Source organism: Malaclemys terrapin, chromosome 8, assembly GCF_027887155.1.
Source record: "Malaclemys terrapin pileata isolate rMalTer1 chromosome 8, rMalTer1.hap1, whole genome shotgun sequence".
In the NCBI taxonomy this organism is placed as follows: domain Eukaryota; kingdom Metazoa; phylum Chordata; order Testudines; family Emydidae; genus Malaclemys; species Malaclemys terrapin.
Genome location: NC_071512.1, coordinates 99,858,895 through 99,879,402, shown reverse-complemented (window position 1 = coordinate 99,879,402; position 20,508 = coordinate 99,858,895). Strand labels below are relative to the sequence as shown.

The window sequence follows — 20,508 nt, the reverse complement described above, 5'->3', positions numbered from 1 at the left end:
TATCTTTTTCTAGTTAATAAACTTGTTTTACTGTTTTATCTAAACCAGCGTGTTTGGATTGAAGTGTTTGGGAATCTCTATTTAGGATGACATGGTTGCAGCATAATCATTACCCAGTGTTGGAATGATGTACTTACTGTGAGCTTACACTGTCCAGGAGAATACAGAGCAGTGCAAGACGCACATTTCTGGGAAACAAAGCTGGGGCTAAGACTGTGAGGGTGTCCCCCTATATGTAATTCATGGATGGCTGGGAGAGCATTCATGTATTCAGCTGGGAGTGATTTTGCATACTAAAGGCTGTGTGAGCAGGCCAGGAGTGGATCTTCTGACTGCAAAGCAGTGTAAAAGGCACCCCAGGCTAGAGAACTAAAGGGACACAGCTGTTCAACAGTCCAGATTGTACCCTGGGGAATGTCACAGAAGGTATTTAAATACCATGAGCAAGTCACCTCTTAACTTTCTCTTTGAACATCTCAGGGGCGTACCCAGGATTTTAAATTTGAATACTTTTGGAGGGGCACGTTAAACACACGCAAATGAAAAGTTCATGTGACCCTACCCCCGGTTTCTTGGGCCGCCTCTGTCAGGGACACCCAATAGCGAGGAGGCAGCAGCTCCCCCGCAGCAATACTCTCCGTGTCCCTGCAGCCTGGGCAGGGAGGAAGCAGCAGGGCAGCTGGCTGCAGGGTCCTCCCCCCACCCCTGCAGCCTGATGCTTCTCTTTCCCTGCTGCTGGAGTCCCAGTGTTGCTGCCTGCTTTATAGCTGCCCTCTGAGGTGAGTCAGGGGCTGGAGGCAGAGGCAACACGTGGGACTCCAACAGCAGGGAAAGAGAAGCAGCAGGTGTAGCTTTAGGGATAGGGAGGAGGAGGAGCTCATCTGGTAGCCAAACACCCTGCTGCTCCCTCCCTCTCTGGGCTGCAGGAACACATGTAGATTTTTTGGGGGGCCAGTGCCCCTGCTTGCCCCCCCTTGTGCACGCCCCGATTACATCTTAAATCTTTCACTGTAAAGCAGACACAATGCAGAAAAAATATTTCTCTAATCTGAGTTATATAGTAATCTTAGGTGTTACTTGTAACAACCATAGAGGAAAAGAATCTAGAAGGAAGTGTGATTTGTAACATTATGTCCCTTTTATATACATAAATAACACAGCTCTTCAGTCAGCAAGAACCAGGAGCAATGACTTACTTTTCCCTTTGGGTTTTGACTTCCCTTCTGTCACCTTCTCTCCTGTGAGAGCAGCAAGCTCTGCTTCTAGATCCTCATCACCACCACCATCCTCAATATCCAGCAACATTGCTTCAGGATTGAAATCTACGAAGAGCCCCAGCTGGAACCAAGGGAAAATATTCTAGTAAGAACAGAGACATCACTCACACCATCACATCACCTGGGTTATTTAAACATCTCAGTGGATTCTGAATTCAAAGATCATGTGGGTTCTGGCTGGGAGTTTTTAACCACAATCCCCTGGAATTTTGACTAGCTATATAATACAAACAAGATATACACATAACTGAAACCAAATACACCTCTTTTGGGCAGCAGAGAATAAACCCCCTCTCAGGCCTGCACTCAATCAACCTGAATCCTTTATGAATAGGAATAGTTGGTATTTGAAATAACAAGGTAAAATAATTCTGTTAAGACTTGCTAAGCAGAAAATTTAATCAATAAGGTTCCTATTATATCCGAAGCTATCAAATATATTTGATTATTATTCCTCATATTACCCAGGTATTCTAAACTTGGACACAGGGAAGATTTCATCTTGAACTTTCATACATATCCACACATTTCACCTCAAAAGGTCCATCACTTTGTAAACGATATACACAAAGGAATCATTTCACCCACTGATGTGCAGCCACCTCTTGTGCAGAACCAGCAACAGTTTAACACTGTACTGCACCAATACACAGCTGTTTAGAACAAGAAGCAAATACTACCATGGGCAATGGAAACTATAGTGAATTGAGTAGGAAGAATATTAATTGTATAAATTAGCATTTGACCAACACACTAGGGTAAACTCCCCTACTATTGCAAAAAGTGACAAAGGACTTTAACATAGAACGGTGAGGACTTCTGTTTTGTCTGATCTAAAAGATAGAACCTCCATAAGTACAGTAATCCAGGACCCTGCAACACTGGTTCAGTACTGACTCCAAAGTGTCACCCACTGAAATACGAAAATAACTTCCTTGAATGTTTCCCATCATAGTATTGTCCCGCAGAACTTATTAGAGTTGACGAATCACAGCCCAAAATGCTAAGGATGAAAAAAGGTTTACTGTTGCTTAGCTTTTACCCGAAACTATACAAAGAAATTCTACTGTAAACAAAAATAATGCTGCACAATCCAAAATGCAGCCTTCTTGAAGAATGTATCATGATATGTGATGCATAAACAATGAAACATATCATTTGTTTCTATGACATTTATAAATACAGAAAAATGTATTACTTTGACAGGGTGAAAGAGGTAATATCTTTTATTGAACCAAGATGACAATCACAGGCCTGGTATATATAAGTTAGGTTGACATAAGCATTCTTGTGTTGACATACTAGCACGTGTCTACACTTAAATTTGTCTCCCACTAATGTAACTGCTCTGTTATGCTGACATAGTAACCCTAACAATCTGAGTGGCGTTAAACCAAGGTCAACGCAAGTTAAGCTGACAATCAAAAACCGGCATAACTACATCACTTGTGCATGTTCACACAATGTTCCTTCTGTCAGCAGAGCGCGTCCACAGTTAGTGCTCTGGCATCGACAGTGAGAGCAGTGCATTGTGGGTAGCTATCCCACCTTCCGCAGCCAGGAGTTGTGGGAAGGCGAAATGGATTGTAGTGCATCATGGCTGCAAGCTCAATGTCCCATGATGCAGTTTTTTCCATCCCAGCATTCCGACTACATTCTGCAGCATTTTTCAACAGCCCCTGTTTACTGTGCACATGCCATCTCGGTTTGAAAGGATGGGTCCTGCACTGCTTTCTACAGTTGTGGTCACTGTTATGAACACATTGCAGTTGGTCATGCAGAATATCATGAGCACCCAATCTGAACAGAAATCAAAGTTGTCTGACCTGCTGCATACCATGGAAAGAAACACCACCAGATTACTTTTGGCATTCATGGTGCAACAGAACACAGTGGACCATCACTTTTGGGTGCAAGAAACAAGCACTAAGTGGTGGGATCACATCATTATGCTGGTCTGGGATGATGAGCAGTGACTTCAGATTAGTTTTATAGCTATATCAGAAAATGAATTATTGTTTGGTTATTTCATTTATCAAAGGTAATTGAAGCAGATATTTATGAAGCCATTGGGAGGTGAACTATCTCCAATTCAACAGGTTAATCATTAATATTTGGAGGATTTTCTTGCCATGTTGTATCAGGAGGAGAACACCACCAGATAGACATTTAAATTGTTTTATTTAACTAAAACAACAAAGTTTTCTGGATTTTTTTCTTCAACAGCAAACATACAATATATTAACAAAACAAGCATATGTCCCTCGCTTCTCTCATCTATCTCCAGACTTCTTCTCCTTGTCCAGATCTATTCCCCCCACACCAATCTTCTATTCATTGAATTTTTTGAAACTTTGAACTTTTAGAGAGAGGTAAGGGATTGACTCTGTGTATACAAATTTGCAGAGTGACAATAGAGTTGAGGTCTGTTATTTCTCACTTCTATATATTAATTTATTTATTTAAAAATGTTTTTGCTGTTAACAAGCATGTTACCTCTGGAGACACAAATCCACAGTCTGATAACTGAAAAACTAAGCATCTCTGATGGTATCTTCTAGACTGAGCACAGAGTCCCATTGGGTAGATAGAAAAATTAACCTAAATAATCTATACAGAAGTCTGTGGAACCTCATAATATTGGGACCCTAATCCATGAACTATTGGAACTCATTTACAAAACTTCTTAAACATTACATGAATATATTGTCTCATCCTATAGAATTAGGATTTATAATCCCTATTCCATGATGAGATATCTTTGAGCTATAATGTGTCTTAATTAAAACTATCTTTAGATAGGTTTTTTCCCCCCTCAAAAAGTATTTTAATCAAAAAAATCTGATAAAAAAAATCATTGATTTTTATCCACCTTGGGGCCTGCCATGGCAGGGGAGACCCCCTCTTTCCCAGCCCCAGCTCAGGAGCTGCCACAGCAGGGGAGAGAGGTAGAGTCCCCCCTCCTTCTGAGCCCCAGTTCAGAGGCTGCCGCAGTGAGGGAGAGAGGGCACGTCTATCACATTAGAAAGGTAAGACTACAGATATTAAAATATGAGTTGTATGCTTTTATTTGTAGAACAAAAAAAAAAGTTAATTATTATTAAGTTGGGTTTTTTTATATAGCGCTTTTATCCAAAGCGCTTTACAATAGTTAGCTAACGGTACAAACAACATTTGGAAGGATCATTAAGTGGTCCTCCAAGACCCTCAGCAATTTTCAAGCGGTCTGCGAAAAAGACAGTTTGAGAACCACTGCCCTACAGGACGCAGCACAAGATTGAAAGCCCTTATTTACTAATCCTGTCTCTGCCATTAATTCACTGCATGATGCTGGAAAAGTAATTTTACCTCCCAATGCTTCAGTTTCTCCCCTTCTCCCCACACAATTCCCACCATCTGTGAAATGGGGATAATGCTGCTTCCCACTGCTCAAGGAAGCAGGAGGAGATTAGCAATTGTTTACACAGTGCTTTCAAGATGCAAAGCTCTATATAATATTACGTACCTTTCACAAATGGGTAAACTGAGGCCAAAGTGTATGTGATTTGCCCACTGTCCCATAGCAAGTTAGTTGTGAAGCCAGCAATAGAATCTCGGGGTATTAGATAAAGTTTTCACCCCTCTACACAGCAATTAAACACCCGCTGCTAGCCCAGGTCAGCTGACTGGGGCTCAGGGCTGTAAAACTGTGGTGTACACGTTCAGGCTTGGGCTGGAGCCCAAGCTCTAGGACCCCGCGAGGGGGGAGGTTCCTTGAGCCCAAATGTCTACACCACAATTTTACATCTCCGCTGCCAGTTAGCTGACACAAGCCAGTCACAGGTGTTTAATTGCTGTGTACACATGCCCTAGGAGTTCTGGCTAGAACTTCCTTGTTGTGTGCAGTAAACCACACTTCTTTTGAAGTCAATGAATATCAAACAAGTGCTTTAAATAGGAAAGAAAAGAGGGGAGACAAAGACAGGCCTGAACCAGGAAGAAATGCAGTGAGCATACTGTAAAGCACAAATGAGCTCTACAGAACATGCTCATTTATAGCTGGAAAAGACACTGGAGAATATATTGTTGGAAACAATCTTACATTTGCCAGGATATGAACTGAATGGTTTAAATATTCTTTTCCTATTTTCGATCCTATAGGGCTGATCAGGGCCTTTGATTTACTGGTTATCCCTTTACATTTTATTTCTTTTAAATTTCTTTGCTTCTTTTGATCTTTGTATTTTTTCTTGGTCCAAATGAAATAAATAAAATGCATATATTTTAATTTAGACATTTAAACTCTAGTGCTACAGTAATGGTAGCATTATGAATACACTGACATGCACATAGCAAGAAAAGACATAAATAGTGTTAACGTGGTGGGAAAAAGCACCTAAGCTCAGCTCCTATGCACTTAGAGCTCTGATTCCAACTAATCCGAATTCATTTAGGAATGGACTGAGAATCAAACAGCTGTACCATTCTCTCTCTACTACAAACACATTAGCCCCTATTCCAGTAACCCCCCCATTTTAGCCTCCAGTTCAGTCTACCTTTCAAGTGTATCCAAACCAAAGCCAAGGTCTCCCAATCTTGCCTTGATACTCCGTTTCCCTATTTCATCTCCACATTTGCTTCCCCCTCTCCTGAATAAAACTCAAGCTTCTTTTCATTTTCAAAGCCTTAATAATTTCATTCCCTGCCTGTGTCTCACTCCTCATTTCTAGATGCACCCCTTCTTAGATTGGATACTCTCTTGACTCCGCATTTTGGCTTCTTCTTGTACTTCTGACACTGTCACACTATCTCCTAGTTTGCACAGTTCAACAAAGCCATGCATTCCTAAAATTATAACTATCCCACAAAGCGTTCCTCCTATAAGGACATCTCCCACACTTTGTTCTGTAGGGCACTACATTCTGATATTTTAAGATTAAAATTTCATCACAGCACAATCCACTTATCGCATATAGTTACTCAAATGTACCTGGACCTGCTGTTAACAGCCGCAGTCAAACACCTATCTGGACTCAGTATCCCTGCATAGAAGTAATAAATACAACAGTGGAGCACAGGCAATGCCAGTCCACAAACCAACACCAAACTTCATATAAACAAAACAGAGGGAACTAAATTAAAACTACTTGTCTAAGTAGTAGTAGGATTTACTCTTCTCTCAGAGGATCACCCAGTGCAGCTAAGATAGTCACTAACCATTCTGATTTTCACAGGTCTGTCTTTGAGAGATGTTATAAAAATTCTGATGTGAGCTTCGACAGGACCTTATTATAATTGGGTTGCAAGGCAAAGCTCACAATGTTGTGACAGGAAGAATTTTATCTTGTAGCAAGTCTGTCTGTATTTTTAATGCCTTAATCAGCATGATATCTGGATGTCAGGTCTCTACTACTAGAAGATAAACTAACTAGGGTGTGAAAAGCAGAGGACAACTAACTCTCTAGCAAGGTTTGTAGGATACCCTGCAACTCTGGAATCATGTTAGCCCAAGAAAGAATCACAAAGCGGGACCCCAAGTATGCAAGTTTTTAACCAGACTATAGTGAGAGAGAGGAGATTTCTGTACCTGCTTTGCAGCAGCAGCTCCCTGGCCCTTTGCCTGGGGACTTTTCCTGGGTCTTCTCCCAAGCATGTTGACTCATGAATCTCAAACAACTCTATCTTTAATGGACACAAAAAGAACCCCACACATACATAGGTTAAGTCACTGACATCCAACTGTGATACATGACAGAAGCCTATAAACCAAACTAATCCAATCTGAAAGGTGGGCATAGCAGCCTGTAGCCCCACAGATTACAGCTCCATACCAAAGGCTCCACCCTGTAACCACCCCCCAGGGTCACCATACCCAACCCCGTAACCCCCCCACCCCGGCTTACTACATCCACTCCACAGAGCAGGGACACCAGTCTGTAACCACCAACCCATGGTTACGATACCCACCCAGACCAGCACCGCCCTGTAATCCCACACCAGGGATATTATACCCACCCTGCAGACCAGAGACACCACTCTGCAACACCCCCAAGTTACTAAACCCCTCCCCAGACCTGGAACCGGGCACAGGAACCTGTCCCCCCTCCTCCCTGAGCCGGGGAAAGGAGCTTGTCCCCCCTCACCCTGGGTCTCACCCTCCTGAGCAGGGTACAGGAGCCTGTCCCCCCTTCCCCTGGGTTCTCCCCCTCCACCCCTGGACCGGGCACGGGAGCCTGTCCCCCCTCACTCCGGGTTCTCCTCCTCCCTGAGCCAGGGAAAGGAGCCTGTACCCCCCTCACCCTGGGTCTCCCCCTCCCCCCTCCGGAGCCGGGGACAGGAATCTGTCCCCCCTTCCCCTGGGTTCTCCCCCTCCTCCCTGAGCCAGGGAAAGGAGCCTGTACCCCCCTCACCCTGGGTCTCCCCCTCCCCCCTCCGGAGCCGGGGACAGGAATCTGTCCCCCCTTCCCCTGGGTTCTCCCCCTCCTCCCTGAGCCAGGGAAAGGAGCCTGTACCCCCCTCACCCTGGGTCTCCCCCTCCCCCCTCCGGAGCCGGGGACAGGAATCTGTCCCCCCTTCCCCTGGGTTCTCCCCCTCCCCCCTGAGCCGGGCACAGGAGCCTGTTCCCCCCCTGAGCCGGGCACAGGAGCCTGTCCCTCCAGGTTCCCTCCCCGGAAGCCGTTCCCAGGAGCCGGTTCCTTCCCCCGTCCCCGACCTGGAGCCCGGCACAGCGGCTAGAGCTCCCTGTCAGGACAAGGCGGGTGGAGACAAGCAGCGGGCACCGCCCTGTAAATAACCGACTCCCTCCCCCCGCCACGCGGGGCAACGGGGCCTGTGCAGGCTCCGGGGAAGCGACAGAGGCGACAGCCGGCCTCCGCCCCGCACACGGCGTGACTGGCCTACCCGGCCCGGCACGCCCAGCCCCAGCGCACGGGAGACCCTGAAGAGACGCGCGCGAGCGCTCGCCGCCACTCCACACCAGGACGCGGCGCCAAGCTCAGCGCGCACGCAGGCGCAAAGCGAAAAGGGGCGGGGAAAGAAGCCACAGGGCGGGGCTATGTGAACGGGGGCGGGGTTATGAGAAAGGGGCGGAGCAGAGGAAGGGAGGACCATAAGGATGGGGTAGGTAGGGTGGCATTTCAAAGGGGCCATAGGGTCTTGCCCCAGGACAGGGAGTGAAGTTTGGAGGAGTGGATGTAGTACCCAGGGACAGAGGTAAATAGACAGGTAGAACCAAACCCAAGCCAGTAATACTGGTTCAGAGGCAGAGGGAAGCACCGAACAAAGAATAGGGCCTAGATAACCACTGGGATGCCCATGAGAGTCATTTATTGCCACATCTTAGCCTAAAGCAGCTAGTTGCCCTTCGAATTATTTTCCAGTCTTTGCCAGCAAGTCCCAGTGACACCTTTTGGAGCAGATAACAATACCCTGCAGTTAAAGTCATGGCCAGCCAGCAACTACACTAGTTTTCTTAAGCAACTACATATGGATTTGGTGCCTGATAGACACCCAAGCTTAACATTGGCCTAAAGCTCACTGAACCAGGGACAGCACCTCTGTCTGTAAAGGGCAAAGCCAGATGGTCAATGATCCACGGACAGTAGTCCTGTGTATGTCATGGAATTTGCCCCTTTTTTTTGTTAATTAAAGCTGTTTCTAGCATTTGATTGTGAAGATGGTTCACAGTTGGAAGGCCAGACACTGAATTTTCTAGAGTGGGGGCGGGGGGAGAGCTCTGAGGTGTGAACTTCATTCATCTCAATGGACTTAGCTCTGAAAACTAATAGTTACTTAAAGCCAATTTTATTAACTATTTCACTCCTGATAATTTTAGCAGAAATATGCAATTATGGTGGTTTATCCCATCCTAAACTGCAACCCCCCCCCCCACACCTTCATGTACCAAAAGTTCTAAATATGCCTACCTAATTACCAAAACCTTCAGATTTACCTCAACAGTCCACAATGCAGTTGTGTTAAAACACCACAATCAGTGGCAAATTTGAAAATTTAGACACTAAATAAAAAAAATATTGTACTGTTTTATTCTTTAAATTATGACATCCATATTTACATTCTCCCTGAGGCTACTTTGAAGTTCCAGTCTGCCACAGAAACTGGGGTCTTGCTGTGGAATTTAGATCCAATCTGCCACAATATTTTGGATTATGAGTTACTGTAGAAACTGATGAGGTCCTAGCTCTCAGCTAGAGTGGCTATTCCATAAAAACTCATTGTGAGGTAAACCCTCTATCAGCACAGTAAGCCATTCCCACATTTTCTATACTGAAGTCACTTACTACAAGCGTGAACTATTTTTGCAGCACATTTCACACTAATAAATCATTTTAAAGTGATTAAAAATGTAATTTAAAAATAGCAAATCAAGATATCATCAGTAATTTTGGTAATTTTTTTCTCAAGTACAATTTCATACTGAAAACAGTTTAACCAAACCTCCATCAGCTGTCTTCAGGCAATTCCTCTGAAACTCTTCTGTGTAACAGATAAACATGCTTAAATTCAAAGCGAAATGTAAAGCTCATTCTTCTATGAAAATACAAAATTTCCAGTAACAAACACTCATGCTCTCCCCACCCCTTCTGGCCTTGCCTACAACGTTGTATACTTTCAGTGCACATAAGGCTACGTTTTAGTCATAGGTATTTTTAGTAAGTCATGGACAGGTCACGGGCCGTAAAAATTCATGGCCCATGACCTGACAATGATTTGTAATATATATCCCTAATTAAAACTTGGGCCGGGGGCTGCAGGTGCTCTGGAGGGAAAGCACTGGGGTGCTGCAGGTACTCTGGGGGGACAGCAGCCTGGGGGGCGCATGGGTGCTGGGGGGGCAAGGCGCCAGCACGTGGCCTGGGACTCCTGCTGGTGCTGGGGAGGGCTGGTGGGGCTGGCAGGCTCCCTACCTGGCTCTGTACAGCTCCCTGGAAGCAACCGGCATGTCCCTGCAGCTCCTAGGGGGAGGGAAGGCCAGGAGGGCTTTGTGCACTGCCCCCGCCATGAGCGCTGGCTCCACAGCTCTCATTGGCCAGGAACTGCAGCCCATGGGAGTTGCGGGGGCAGTGCCTGCAGGCAGGGGCAGCACAGAGTCCCCTGGCCCCACCACCTAGGAGCTGCAGGAACATGCCAGCCACTTCCAGGGAGCCCCCCTGAGGTAAGCACCTCCCCACACCCCAACCCCCTGCCCCAGCCCTGAGTCCCCTCCCACACCCAAACTACTACTGCTGCTGCTGGGGTGGTGAGGGGTGGGTGCAGTGGCCCGAGATTGCCCCAGCAGCATCTGGTGTGGCTGCCCGGAGCCAGCCACACCAGCCACTACAGAAGTCATGGAGGTCACAGAAAGTCACGGAATCCATGACTTCTGTGACGGACATGCAGCCTTACACATAAGCAACAGATGAGAAATTTAATTTTAAAACATGTTTGAAAAGTGTTAATCAGATCTCAAGTATCCAGTTGAAATTTTAGAAGGAAAATTACCTAAACTGCAGTTTAGTCAAGATACCCCTACTCTTGCAAAAAAGTGCTTTAGCATCTTTAGCGCCCACAAGTGGTCAAAATCTCAGTTTTCACAGCTTATTTGAAAGAGGGCACTTTCCATTCTGTTTTATGGCACTCTTTCAAGCACTGGCTCAGAGGAGAGTGCCACCTACTGAACGCACCACTTACTGCAGCACCGAAAAACATTCAAAAACAAGTGATTTAAATGCAAAGATATAAAACACTTAGTAAGGAATTCTTTATTATAAAAAAAAAAAAGTGCTTTAATAGATTAAAAATTTAAGCAAAGGGTTTAGAAAAAACAGAACAGAACAGTTTCTGGTATGTTCAATTTTTATCCACACATCTTTTTAAAACCAGTCTTTTTAAAAGTTTAACAATATTTAAAATATTTACACCTACATATATACACAAAACCTCTGTTGCCTTAGTCCTGCTTGAGTGCATACATGACATCATCTTGGCTGATATTCAGGCGCACCCGCACATGAAGGTATTTATTATTGGACTCTACCAGCAAGAAACGGCAGGCACCAAGTCTTGAGCAAATTGCCATAATTTCTGATACCGTAGGAATTTGCAGACCTTCAATCCTACACAGTGCTACATGCTGATGATAGATCTAGAGGAACAAGATACAACTCAATTTAGTCAGTATATTAGATTGGAACAGGAAACAGAAGAGGTGGAAAAGATGGGCTTTCTACTCTCAAACAATTGAATCTGTTTGGAGCGAAGATGACACACATGCTGTTGAACTCAGAACATTAGAACTATGTCAATGAAGTAAGAAATTGTAACTCAGCTAAGTTTCCTCTATTACCCAACCATACAAATACATAAAATAAATTAGGATGCCAGCATCTATGTTTTTTCATTCTAACAAGTCCTTTCGATTCTCATCTTCCTTAGCTTTTGTGAACTGGGTTATATCAATCACATATATTATCTTTGCACCTATGATTTGTTTCAATAAATTTACACTTTGAAAATAGTCAAACAATTAAGACAAAAGCTACTGTCCAAGTTATAAAAAAAAAAAAAAAATAGTAAATGTACCTGTTGAACTGTTGCTTCCTCGAGCCCTGACCTGCGAAACTCTGCTATAATTGCTTTCAGGAACATTTGCTCATGCAATGAAGCATTCCTGAAAGAGAATAGGAAAACCTTACTACCAATCTTGCTCAACCAAATCTAGGACTTCACTGACTCATAGGAGGTGGTTTGAGGGGTAGGAAATATCTGATAAGGCCTTGCTGAAAAGCATTACATACTTTGAGGCAGAAAAGGGAAAAATTGTAAGATTATTTAGTTCATCGCCTTGCCAACTGATACTCTCATGTCACATTTCACCCCATATATTGTAACACAAGGCTTTACAAGTTATTTAGAAACATTTCATGCAGTTTAATCATCATGCCACTGTTTACAGGCACTCACATACTATGGTGATGGGACCATGTATAGGTACCTAGATAGGCTGAGTGCAACTACTTTAATATGGCAGATCTGTGAAATTAAAAAATTCCAGCACCTAATGATATTTGTATTTGTCCTACTGGTGAACAAGTCTGCATCTTCTTTGAGAGTTAAAAGTTTGGGATTTCAATAGCAAATGAAAAACTGGCGCATGTGCAATGCTCAGTGCGTTATGAATGATTTACATTTGTGAATTAAGAATTTCACGTTCTAGTTTTGAGCTAAAATAAACATTTAAAGCACAGTTCTACTCTGTAAAAATGACACCTTCTTACTGAAGGCATCTGTTCCATGTGTGCCTTCAAGTCATATCTGCTTGCTTTGCTGACTAAAATAAAATATACTCTTTTTCCTCCCATTAAGCTCTGCAGAACTGAGGCTGAGCCAGGTTCTCTCCTTTCTTGAGTTTCATGAACAGCTTTCTAAATTCATGTCACTTACAACCTGTGCAAATGCACTGAAGGCAATTGTGTTCCACAAATTTAACTGAGACACTAATTTGGCCTGCAGAACTTCTTGATGCTCAAGAAAGAATCCAGTTTAAATGGGAATCCGAATTCTTGCATTCTGTTCCCAGATCTGTCACTTGCCACAACAAAGCACTTATTCTGTACCTTCATCTGGAAGAGAGGAATGCTTCCTACCCTCCTAAAGGTGCTGTGAAAGAAAGTTTGTAAAATGCTTGATATAAGTGCAGATATTACATATATAATTTTTTTTCTCTGGGAGAATAACTGGGCTCAAGATTGGGTTGAAAACATGAGAAGATATCTCTAAACTGCAATTTTACCTGATTGAATTTATATAAGGGGATGAAAACATTTCATCTATGGCTTTCATTACATGGGCCATGCTGACCAGTCCAGAGGCACTTTTCTGGCTCGAGAACTCGCAGATCTCAGTGGACCTTCTACAAATATCAAGACAACGCCTTGCATCACCAGATAATGCTGCCACCTGAAAAGGAAAAGCATCACATCATTAGTAGCACTTTCCCAGCAGCTGAGAACAAACAGCAACAAGAATTGACAGGGTTCTTTTAAAATCAGCAGAGCTGTGCCACTGTAGACAGCCATTCCTAGAGATCCTTGTTTTAAAAACGTAACTTTTATTGATCAAACCCAAAAATCCCATCTGGTCATTACATCAATTGCTGTAAAGATACATGTATAACAATTTCTACAAAGAGGGCGTGATTTTTAAAAACCTCTCTACATTGGCTCAACTCTGCACCCATCAAAGTTAATGATAAAACTCCCACCAACTTCAATGGGAGTAGAGTTAGGTCAACACTGGAAATTTCTGTAAATCTCACCCATAATCTGTATTCTAATCAATTTTCAACCAGAAAAAAAATCATACCATGAGCAATCTGCACAAGTGTTTATCACTCAGTAATGCTTGGTCTTCTCATCTGTTGTTTCTAACAGACTGCAGGAGAACATTGCAAAAGGGTTTCCCCAAATATATAGCTGGGGGATTTTCAAAAGTGCCTGATGTTTCATGCCCAACACCCACTGAAAGTCCCTTAAGCGCTTTTGAAAATCCCATCTCTAGTTTACATTTTAACACAGGAAAGAATTTGTGTGAGAGAAATATAGTAGTGGCCTAATTTTCAAAGGTGCTCAACACTTACAGCTCCCCTTGTTATCAACAGGAGACAAGTCAGCAATACTTTTGAAAATCTGGCCATAAAAAGTGATTGTTCTTACAGAGCACAATCTCTTCAAAAAATCACACTGACCAGGAGACCCATTGCAGATTATGCACTAATCTGCAAAATTAACATTATTCATTTTACCAAAATCCAAGCTAATTCATAATTATTTTTTAATTTTGACAATTATTTGTGAGAATATTTCATAGCATACTGTGTTCTACCAGGGCCGGCTCTAGGATTTTTGCCACCCCAAGCAAAAAAAATTTTGGCCGTCCTCACCTTTTTTTTCATGCCCCCAGCCCCGCCTCAACTCCACCCCTTCCGAATCCCTTCCCCAAATCTCCAGCACCGCCTCCTCCCCCGGGCGTGCCGCATTCCCCCCACTATTGCTTCCTGCGGGCCCCCCGCAACCAGGGCCGGCTCCAGCATTTCTGCCGCCCCAAGCGCAAAATTGGGAAAAAAAAAGCCGCAATTCAGTGGCAGGTCCTTCGCTCCTAGAGGGAGTGAGGGACCTGCCACCCACGAATTGCCGCAGGTGCCGCCCCTCTCCCTTGGCCGCCCCAAGCACCTGCTTGTTAAGCTGGTGCCTGGAGCCGGCCCTGCCCGCAATCTCCCGCCCTAGCTCACCTCCGCTCCGCCTGCTCCCCCGGGCACGCTGCCACTCCGCTTCTCCCTCCTCCCTCTCAGGCAAGGGAGGGCGGAGAAGTGAAGCAACGGCGCATTCACGGGAGCAGGCCGAGCGGAGGTGAGCTAGTGTGGGGGGGCCACAGGGGGTAGAGGAACCACTCCCCGCTCCAGCTCACCTCCGCTCCACCACCGCCGCCTCCCTCGAGCGCCCGCTTGGCTTCTCCCTCCCTCCCAGCCTTGCTGCGCGAAACAGCTGAAACAGCAAGCCTGGGAGGGAGGGGGGAGAAGTGGAGCGACGGCATGCTCAGGGGAGCAGGCGGAGGCGAGCTGGGGCGGCGGGGGCACTTTTCCCCCATGCCCCAGAGTCAGAACCTATGATGGCCGGCACCAGAATGCCTTCCCTAGAAATGTGCCACCCCAAGCACCTGCTTGTTTTGCTGGCACCTGGAGCCGGCCCTGTGTTCTACAGTGTGTTTTGCAATAGCAATGAAGTCAGGAAAAGGCACTCACTATTATACGCTATTATTAAATCCATTGTCAAGAAGTAAATTATGGCTGCGGGTTTTTTTAAAGAGAATTATTGGTTTGCAATTAAAAGTGAGAATTAGTGAGCTAATGTGCATCTCAAAGAAGGTTGTAATGATCAATATTAACAACATACAATAGCAGAGACATTTTAAACTATTTATACATCTTAATTTGGAGTGTTATTGACTTCAATGTATTTATACAATTTTGTACACTAAATTAAATATTAATCAGTTAATTGGCCCCTATCACAAGGAGTGTATCAGTCTAGAAGCACAACAGGTTCCAAATAAGAGAGAGAGAATGGTGAGGAGTACTTTGCAGCCTGAACATCATCTCATTGAAGAAGGTGGATCTGGATATTTCCATCATGATTATCAGACTAATTTTTGCAAGGCCACACAGTAGTTCATATTATGCCAAATATTGGAGAAAGATAACATCTCATCACTTTGTATTATCAGGATCCTACTGCAATGCTCCTAGTCTTCATTACTGAGTGACATTACTGAACCAAGAGGGAAAAGGCAAGCAGATTGCTCCAGCATCACACCTTACAGCACTGCTCTGCACACCAGACTGTTGAGGGCACAGTGCCAGCATCCTCCTCCACCATGAAATGTCCAACCATGGGGATGGGTCTGCTCTCCATTACTGTCTACAGTCTATTATGCTCCTCTGACACTAGTCCCCTCACTTAATGGTGCAACACAGATAACACTCTTGTACTATGTTTACCTTTCTGGAAACTAGCTGGATTGCATCCTCTTCAAATGCTTTTATGTGGTTGAGCCTGGATGAGATAATCTGCTGTAACTGTTTGTAGGTGTAGGGCTGGAAGGACATTCTGGTGAGACCCTACAGAGAACGAGTAAGAAGCATTTACTTGTTAACACACAGTATGGATTTATTGATGCTGTGTAATTTCACAGGAAGGAATGCTTGTCTAAATCATTTCTTGTCTCTTAAGGAAAATGTCCCCTCCTCATCAATTAAAACTCGAAGGGTATATCATGTCTACACAGCAAAGAAAAACTCATGGCTAGCCCATGCCAGCCGACTCGGGCTTGTGGGGCTTGGACTGTGGGACTATTTCATTGCTGTGTAGACTTTGAGCTTAGGCTAGAGCCTGAGCTCCATAGAGGGTCCTAGAGCTCGGGCTCCAGCCAGAGCCCGAAGTCTACACAGCAATGAAATAGCCCCACATCCCAAACCCCGCAATCCTGAGTTGGCAGGCATGGGCCAACCACGGGTTTTTATTTGCTGTGTAGACATAGCCTTAGAGGCTGTTCTACATCCCCTTCACACACATTGGGCCCTGCCCATTAATGGCTTCCAAAATAGCCCACTGTCAATCTTCTCACAAGCATGGCTTGCTACGGATAACTTTTTCAACTTCTGCGGTGGGGGCAGTCTCTCTATTCATCCCCCAAGACCAGTTCAAAATTTTCATCATTGCTGCACCATACATGCAAAAGAAGAAGGTGCACCCAGGCACGTGAAAGCCAGTGAAACTCTCCAGGGGAGCTGACAGCATGGCCTGCCCCCACCACAATGGACCTGAGAAGAAGGAGCACCTATTTTCAAAATGCAAGTTTCCAGCACAGAAACTATGGGCCATCAGGCTGCCCCAGTAAAGGAAGCTTTTAAATGTCACCCATTTATCTCAGAATCACTCAAGGAGAGGCTCTACTCTATGTAAAAATAGCCCTTTCTCACTTAGATATACCTGTGTGTGTACATAGACATGCAAAGTCTTAACTGCTGACTTTCATGACTAAAGTACTCCTGTTATCACTGGACAGTTAGTAACTATTAGGAGTGAGATACTTCTGTTCCGGCTCAGGCATGAATGGAATTAACTAAATTTCAATTGTAGAGCCAAATTGTGCCTTTGGTTGTACCTGTGCAACCTACTGCCTTCAATGTTCCACAAGATAACAGAATTTAGAACTACCCAGAATCTTTATTTCTATTGATTATACATGAGCCAAAAAGTAATCAGTGGACTCTCAGATCCCAGGTTGAGTTTGCAGGCCAGGCATTTAGAAAAAATAATTTTACTTGTAAACTGAGATCTGAAAGTCACCGAAGGAATCAATCTGCAACTCTGGTACCATTTTTCCAAGCAACTTTTCTGAACAGCATGGAAAATATGGTTAGGAAAATATAATTTATTACTCACTGAATCAGACCGTGTCCAATATTCTGTCCCGAAGTACGCAACACCTTATACTTCAGAGAAAGGCAATAAGTCATTGTGCAATGATGTGATGGGGATGAGTAGCAAAGGAATTTTCTCTAACCCTGGGGCAATCAGTTTACCCAGTGATGTATGACATGTGATTATCCAAATCCTAATATGTATAATTGCAAATTGTATAGTCATCTGGCTCCAATTTCCTTAATTCCTCCTGACAAGAAAGAACACAGAGGGCTCCCCTTCTTGATATAGCCTCTAATTAGATAGCTGGCTCCTGCACTTCTAATCTCCCCATATCACCTCTCAGTGTAGCAACAAAGCTGTCAGGACATACCAGCCTACTAGCTACTCTGTTCATCATGATCCTCTCCGGCAAATCCATGGTGTTAGCGATGGCCAGGATGATCAGCTTGGCTTGCTTTTGGGTTGGCCAGTCAAATAGATTGTACATCACATCCTGCTTTCGGGTCCACAGGAGGTCAAGCTGGACCCAGGAGAGAAAGGAGACAGATGTTAATTGGAGAGGAAGGATGGTCTTGTGGTTAAGACACTTGATAAAGACTCAGGAGAGGTAGGTTCAATATCTGGCTCTGCCACAGGCTTCCTATATGATCTGGGTCATTTAACGTCTCTGTCTCATAAGAACGGCTGTACTGGATCAGACCAATGCTCCACATAGCCCAGTATCTGTCTACCGACAGTGGCCGCTGCCAGATGCTTCACGGAGAGCGAACAGAACAGGGCAATTTATCGAGTGATCCATCCCCTGTTGTCTAGTTACAGCTTCTAACAGTTAGAGATTTAGGAACACCCAGAGCATGCTGTTGCATTCCTTGGTTAATGGCGATTGATGGACCTATCCTCCACAATCTTATCTAATTCTTTTTGAACCACTTATACTTCTGGCCTTTGACTGTGCGTTGTGTGAAGAAGTACTTCTTTATGTTTGTTTTAAACCTGCTGCCTATTAATTTCATTGTGTGACCCCTGGTTTGTGTTATCTGAAGGGGTAAACAACACTTCCTTATTCACTTTCTCCACATCATTCAGAGGTCCACAAAATCACATTATATCCACCCAAGCTGAACAGTCCCAGTCTTTTTAATCTCTCCTCATATGATAGCTGCTCCATACCCCTAATTAATTTTGCTGCCTTCTCTTTACTTTTTCCCAATTCTAATATATCTTTTTGAGATGGTGCAACTAGAACTGCAAGCAGAATTCAAGGTGAGAGCATATCATGGATTTATATAGTGGCATTATGATATTTTCTGTCTTATGTATCCATTTCCTAATGGTTCCTAACATTGTTAGGTTTTCTGGACTACTGCAGCATATTGAGCAGATGTTTTCAGATAACTATCTAGAATGATTTCAAGAGCTCTTTCTTGAATGGTAACAACTAGACCCCATCATTTTGTTGTGATTGTTTTCCAATGTACATTATTTTGCATTTATCAATATTGAATTTCATTTGCCATTTTGTTGCCCAGGTAACCCAGTTTTGAGGTCTCCCCTTGTAACTTCGCAGTCTGCTTTGGACATATCTATCTTGAATAATTTTGTATCATCTGCAAACTTTGCTACCTCACTATTTACCCCTTTTTCCAGATCAATTATTATTATGTTGAACAGCACAGATCCCAGTACAGATCCTTGGGGGACCCGTCATTTACCTCTCTCCCCTGTGAAAACTGACCATTTATTCCTACCCTTTGTTTCCTATCTTTTAACCAGTTACTGATCCATGAGGGGACAATCACTCATATTCATGGCTGCTTACTTTACTTAGGAGCCTTTGATGAGTGATCTTGTCAACTTGTCTCATTTCATCATCTGTAACATGGGGATACTACTACTTCCATTCTTCCACCCTTTATCTGTCTCATCTATTTAGACTTTAAGCTCTCCAGAGAAGGGACTGTCTTTTACTAAGAACTTGTACCCTGAATCCAGTCTCAGCTGGACTCTCTAGGTGCTGCTGTAATACTAATTCTACTATTAGTAATAGGTTTATAAGCCAAGATGCTCATGCATCTGAGTAAGGTCCCGGAACCCAGTGTGGCCTATTAGTTTGTCATTACTACACATAGTATGCATTTGCAGAAGATTTGCAAATTAGGACACAGTGTCCCCATAACATTAGTGAATTTGCTCTCACAGTAGGAAGAAAACATCCAGACAAGAGGCAGCCTCTAATGTAGCTGAATCCCAGTCTATTTTAAGGGCTTTACAGACTGTAACTAACTCCTTAAATTGTACCTAGAAGTGAACCAGAAGCCAACACAGAGCACAGTTATAATGTGCTCTCATGGGTCTAACCTACTAAGGCAGCAGAAAGACTCATTCTGTACATTCAGTTTCATAGGATTGCCTAAAAGATTCGTTTTGGTGCCTTAAATCTCCCCCAGTCTCCTAATTTTAAAACACATACAGGCCATTTGGATAATCCCCCTTGCATTCCCGTCCAGCCCCGAAAATATCCACTCCCTGTGATATTAGGATAAAAGGGGTGTGGGACACTTCTCACCTCATCCACTATCAGCACTGTGGTCTTCCTCTTTGGCCCTGGTGTGCTGAATAGCTTTGCCAACAGCTCTGCAGCATGGGTTGCTGTCACCTTCTGACCTGTCAGTAGCTGAATGAGATTAAACAGTACACAAGATTAATCAATCTGTAGTCCAATACCTAGGGGTCTAATTCTTAGTCTGTTTGACATCTGTCTACCGCACATCACCAAGTAGCTGAACACTACATACACACACAAGTTAACACAACAGAACTGGGCTCAGAAGCCCTCAAAAAGACAAATCGCTCTACCAAAAACTGGACATAAAGGAAAAGACGAGGAATCAGGAAAGACCTAGTTAAAAGGAAGGTTATAATGGTCACGGACTTGTTCAAAGAGAGAGATCTTGCAACAAACCCTTGAAGACTGTCTTAGAAATATATAAGCAGGCACACTTGAAGAGGGTTTCACAGAGACCCTGAAAGAAGAAAGCCCTGCTGCCAGCCCAAATCAGCTGCAAGAATAACTTGTCTGACTCCAGCAATCTCAGGTCCATATTAAAGAATTTATATATAGCCAAAAAGACCTTGGACTGAATAATTTACTCTTCTGTTTAATCTTTCTCCAAGTTTACTTCTGAATTGATCTATAAAGCAAGAGGTAATATTGTAAACTGCTGTCCATATATTATAGCCCAACTGCAGCTGTTGAGGCTCATAGGAAT

General features: G+C 43.9%; 2 protein-coding genes across 8 annotated transcripts in view; both read right to left on the bottom strand.

The window, feature by feature from the left end:
* Window positions 1–8,235, bottom strand: part of CC2D1B (coiled-coil and C2 domain containing 1B) — a 67,262-nt gene extending 59,027 nt beyond the window's left edge. For 3 of the 5 annotated variants that reach the window (XM_054037122.1, XM_054037125.1, XM_054037126.1), the window contains exons 1-3: window positions 8,157–8,235; window positions 6,844–6,938; window positions 1,197–1,338 (exon numbers count right to left, since the gene is read on the bottom strand). In XM_054037122.1, coding sequence (XP_053893097.1) covers window positions 1,197–1,338; window positions 6,844–6,909 — 208 coding nt within the window. In that variant the 5' untranslated portion in view covers window positions 6,910–6,938; window positions 8,157–8,235. Of the gene's footprint in view, window positions 1–1,196; window positions 1,339–6,843; window positions 6,939–7,271; window positions 7,360–7,968; window positions 8,133–8,156 lie in introns of those variants that run through there. The other 2 variants (XM_054037123.1, XM_054037124.1) reach the window with 2 other exon arrangements.
* A 2,787-nt stretch (window positions 8,236–11,022) lies between these two features.
* The window catches only part of ORC1 (origin recognition complex subunit 1), a 40,476-nt gene continuing 30,990 nt past the window's right edge, over window positions 11,023–20,508 (bottom strand). For all 3 annotated transcript variants that reach the window (XM_054037118.1, XM_054037120.1, XM_054037119.1), the window contains exons 13-18: window positions 19,806–19,913; window positions 17,610–17,759; window positions 15,811–15,930; window positions 13,048–13,214; window positions 11,838–11,925; window positions 11,023–11,400 (exon numbers count right to left, since the gene is read on the bottom strand). In XM_054037118.1, coding sequence (XP_053893093.1) covers window positions 11,206–11,400; window positions 11,838–11,925; window positions 13,048–13,214; window positions 15,811–15,930; window positions 17,610–17,759; window positions 19,806–19,913 — 828 coding nt within the window. In that variant the 3' untranslated portion in view covers window positions 11,023–11,205. The remainder of the gene's footprint in view (window positions 11,401–11,837; window positions 11,926–13,047; window positions 13,215–15,810; window positions 15,931–17,609; window positions 17,760–19,805; window positions 19,914–20,508) is intronic.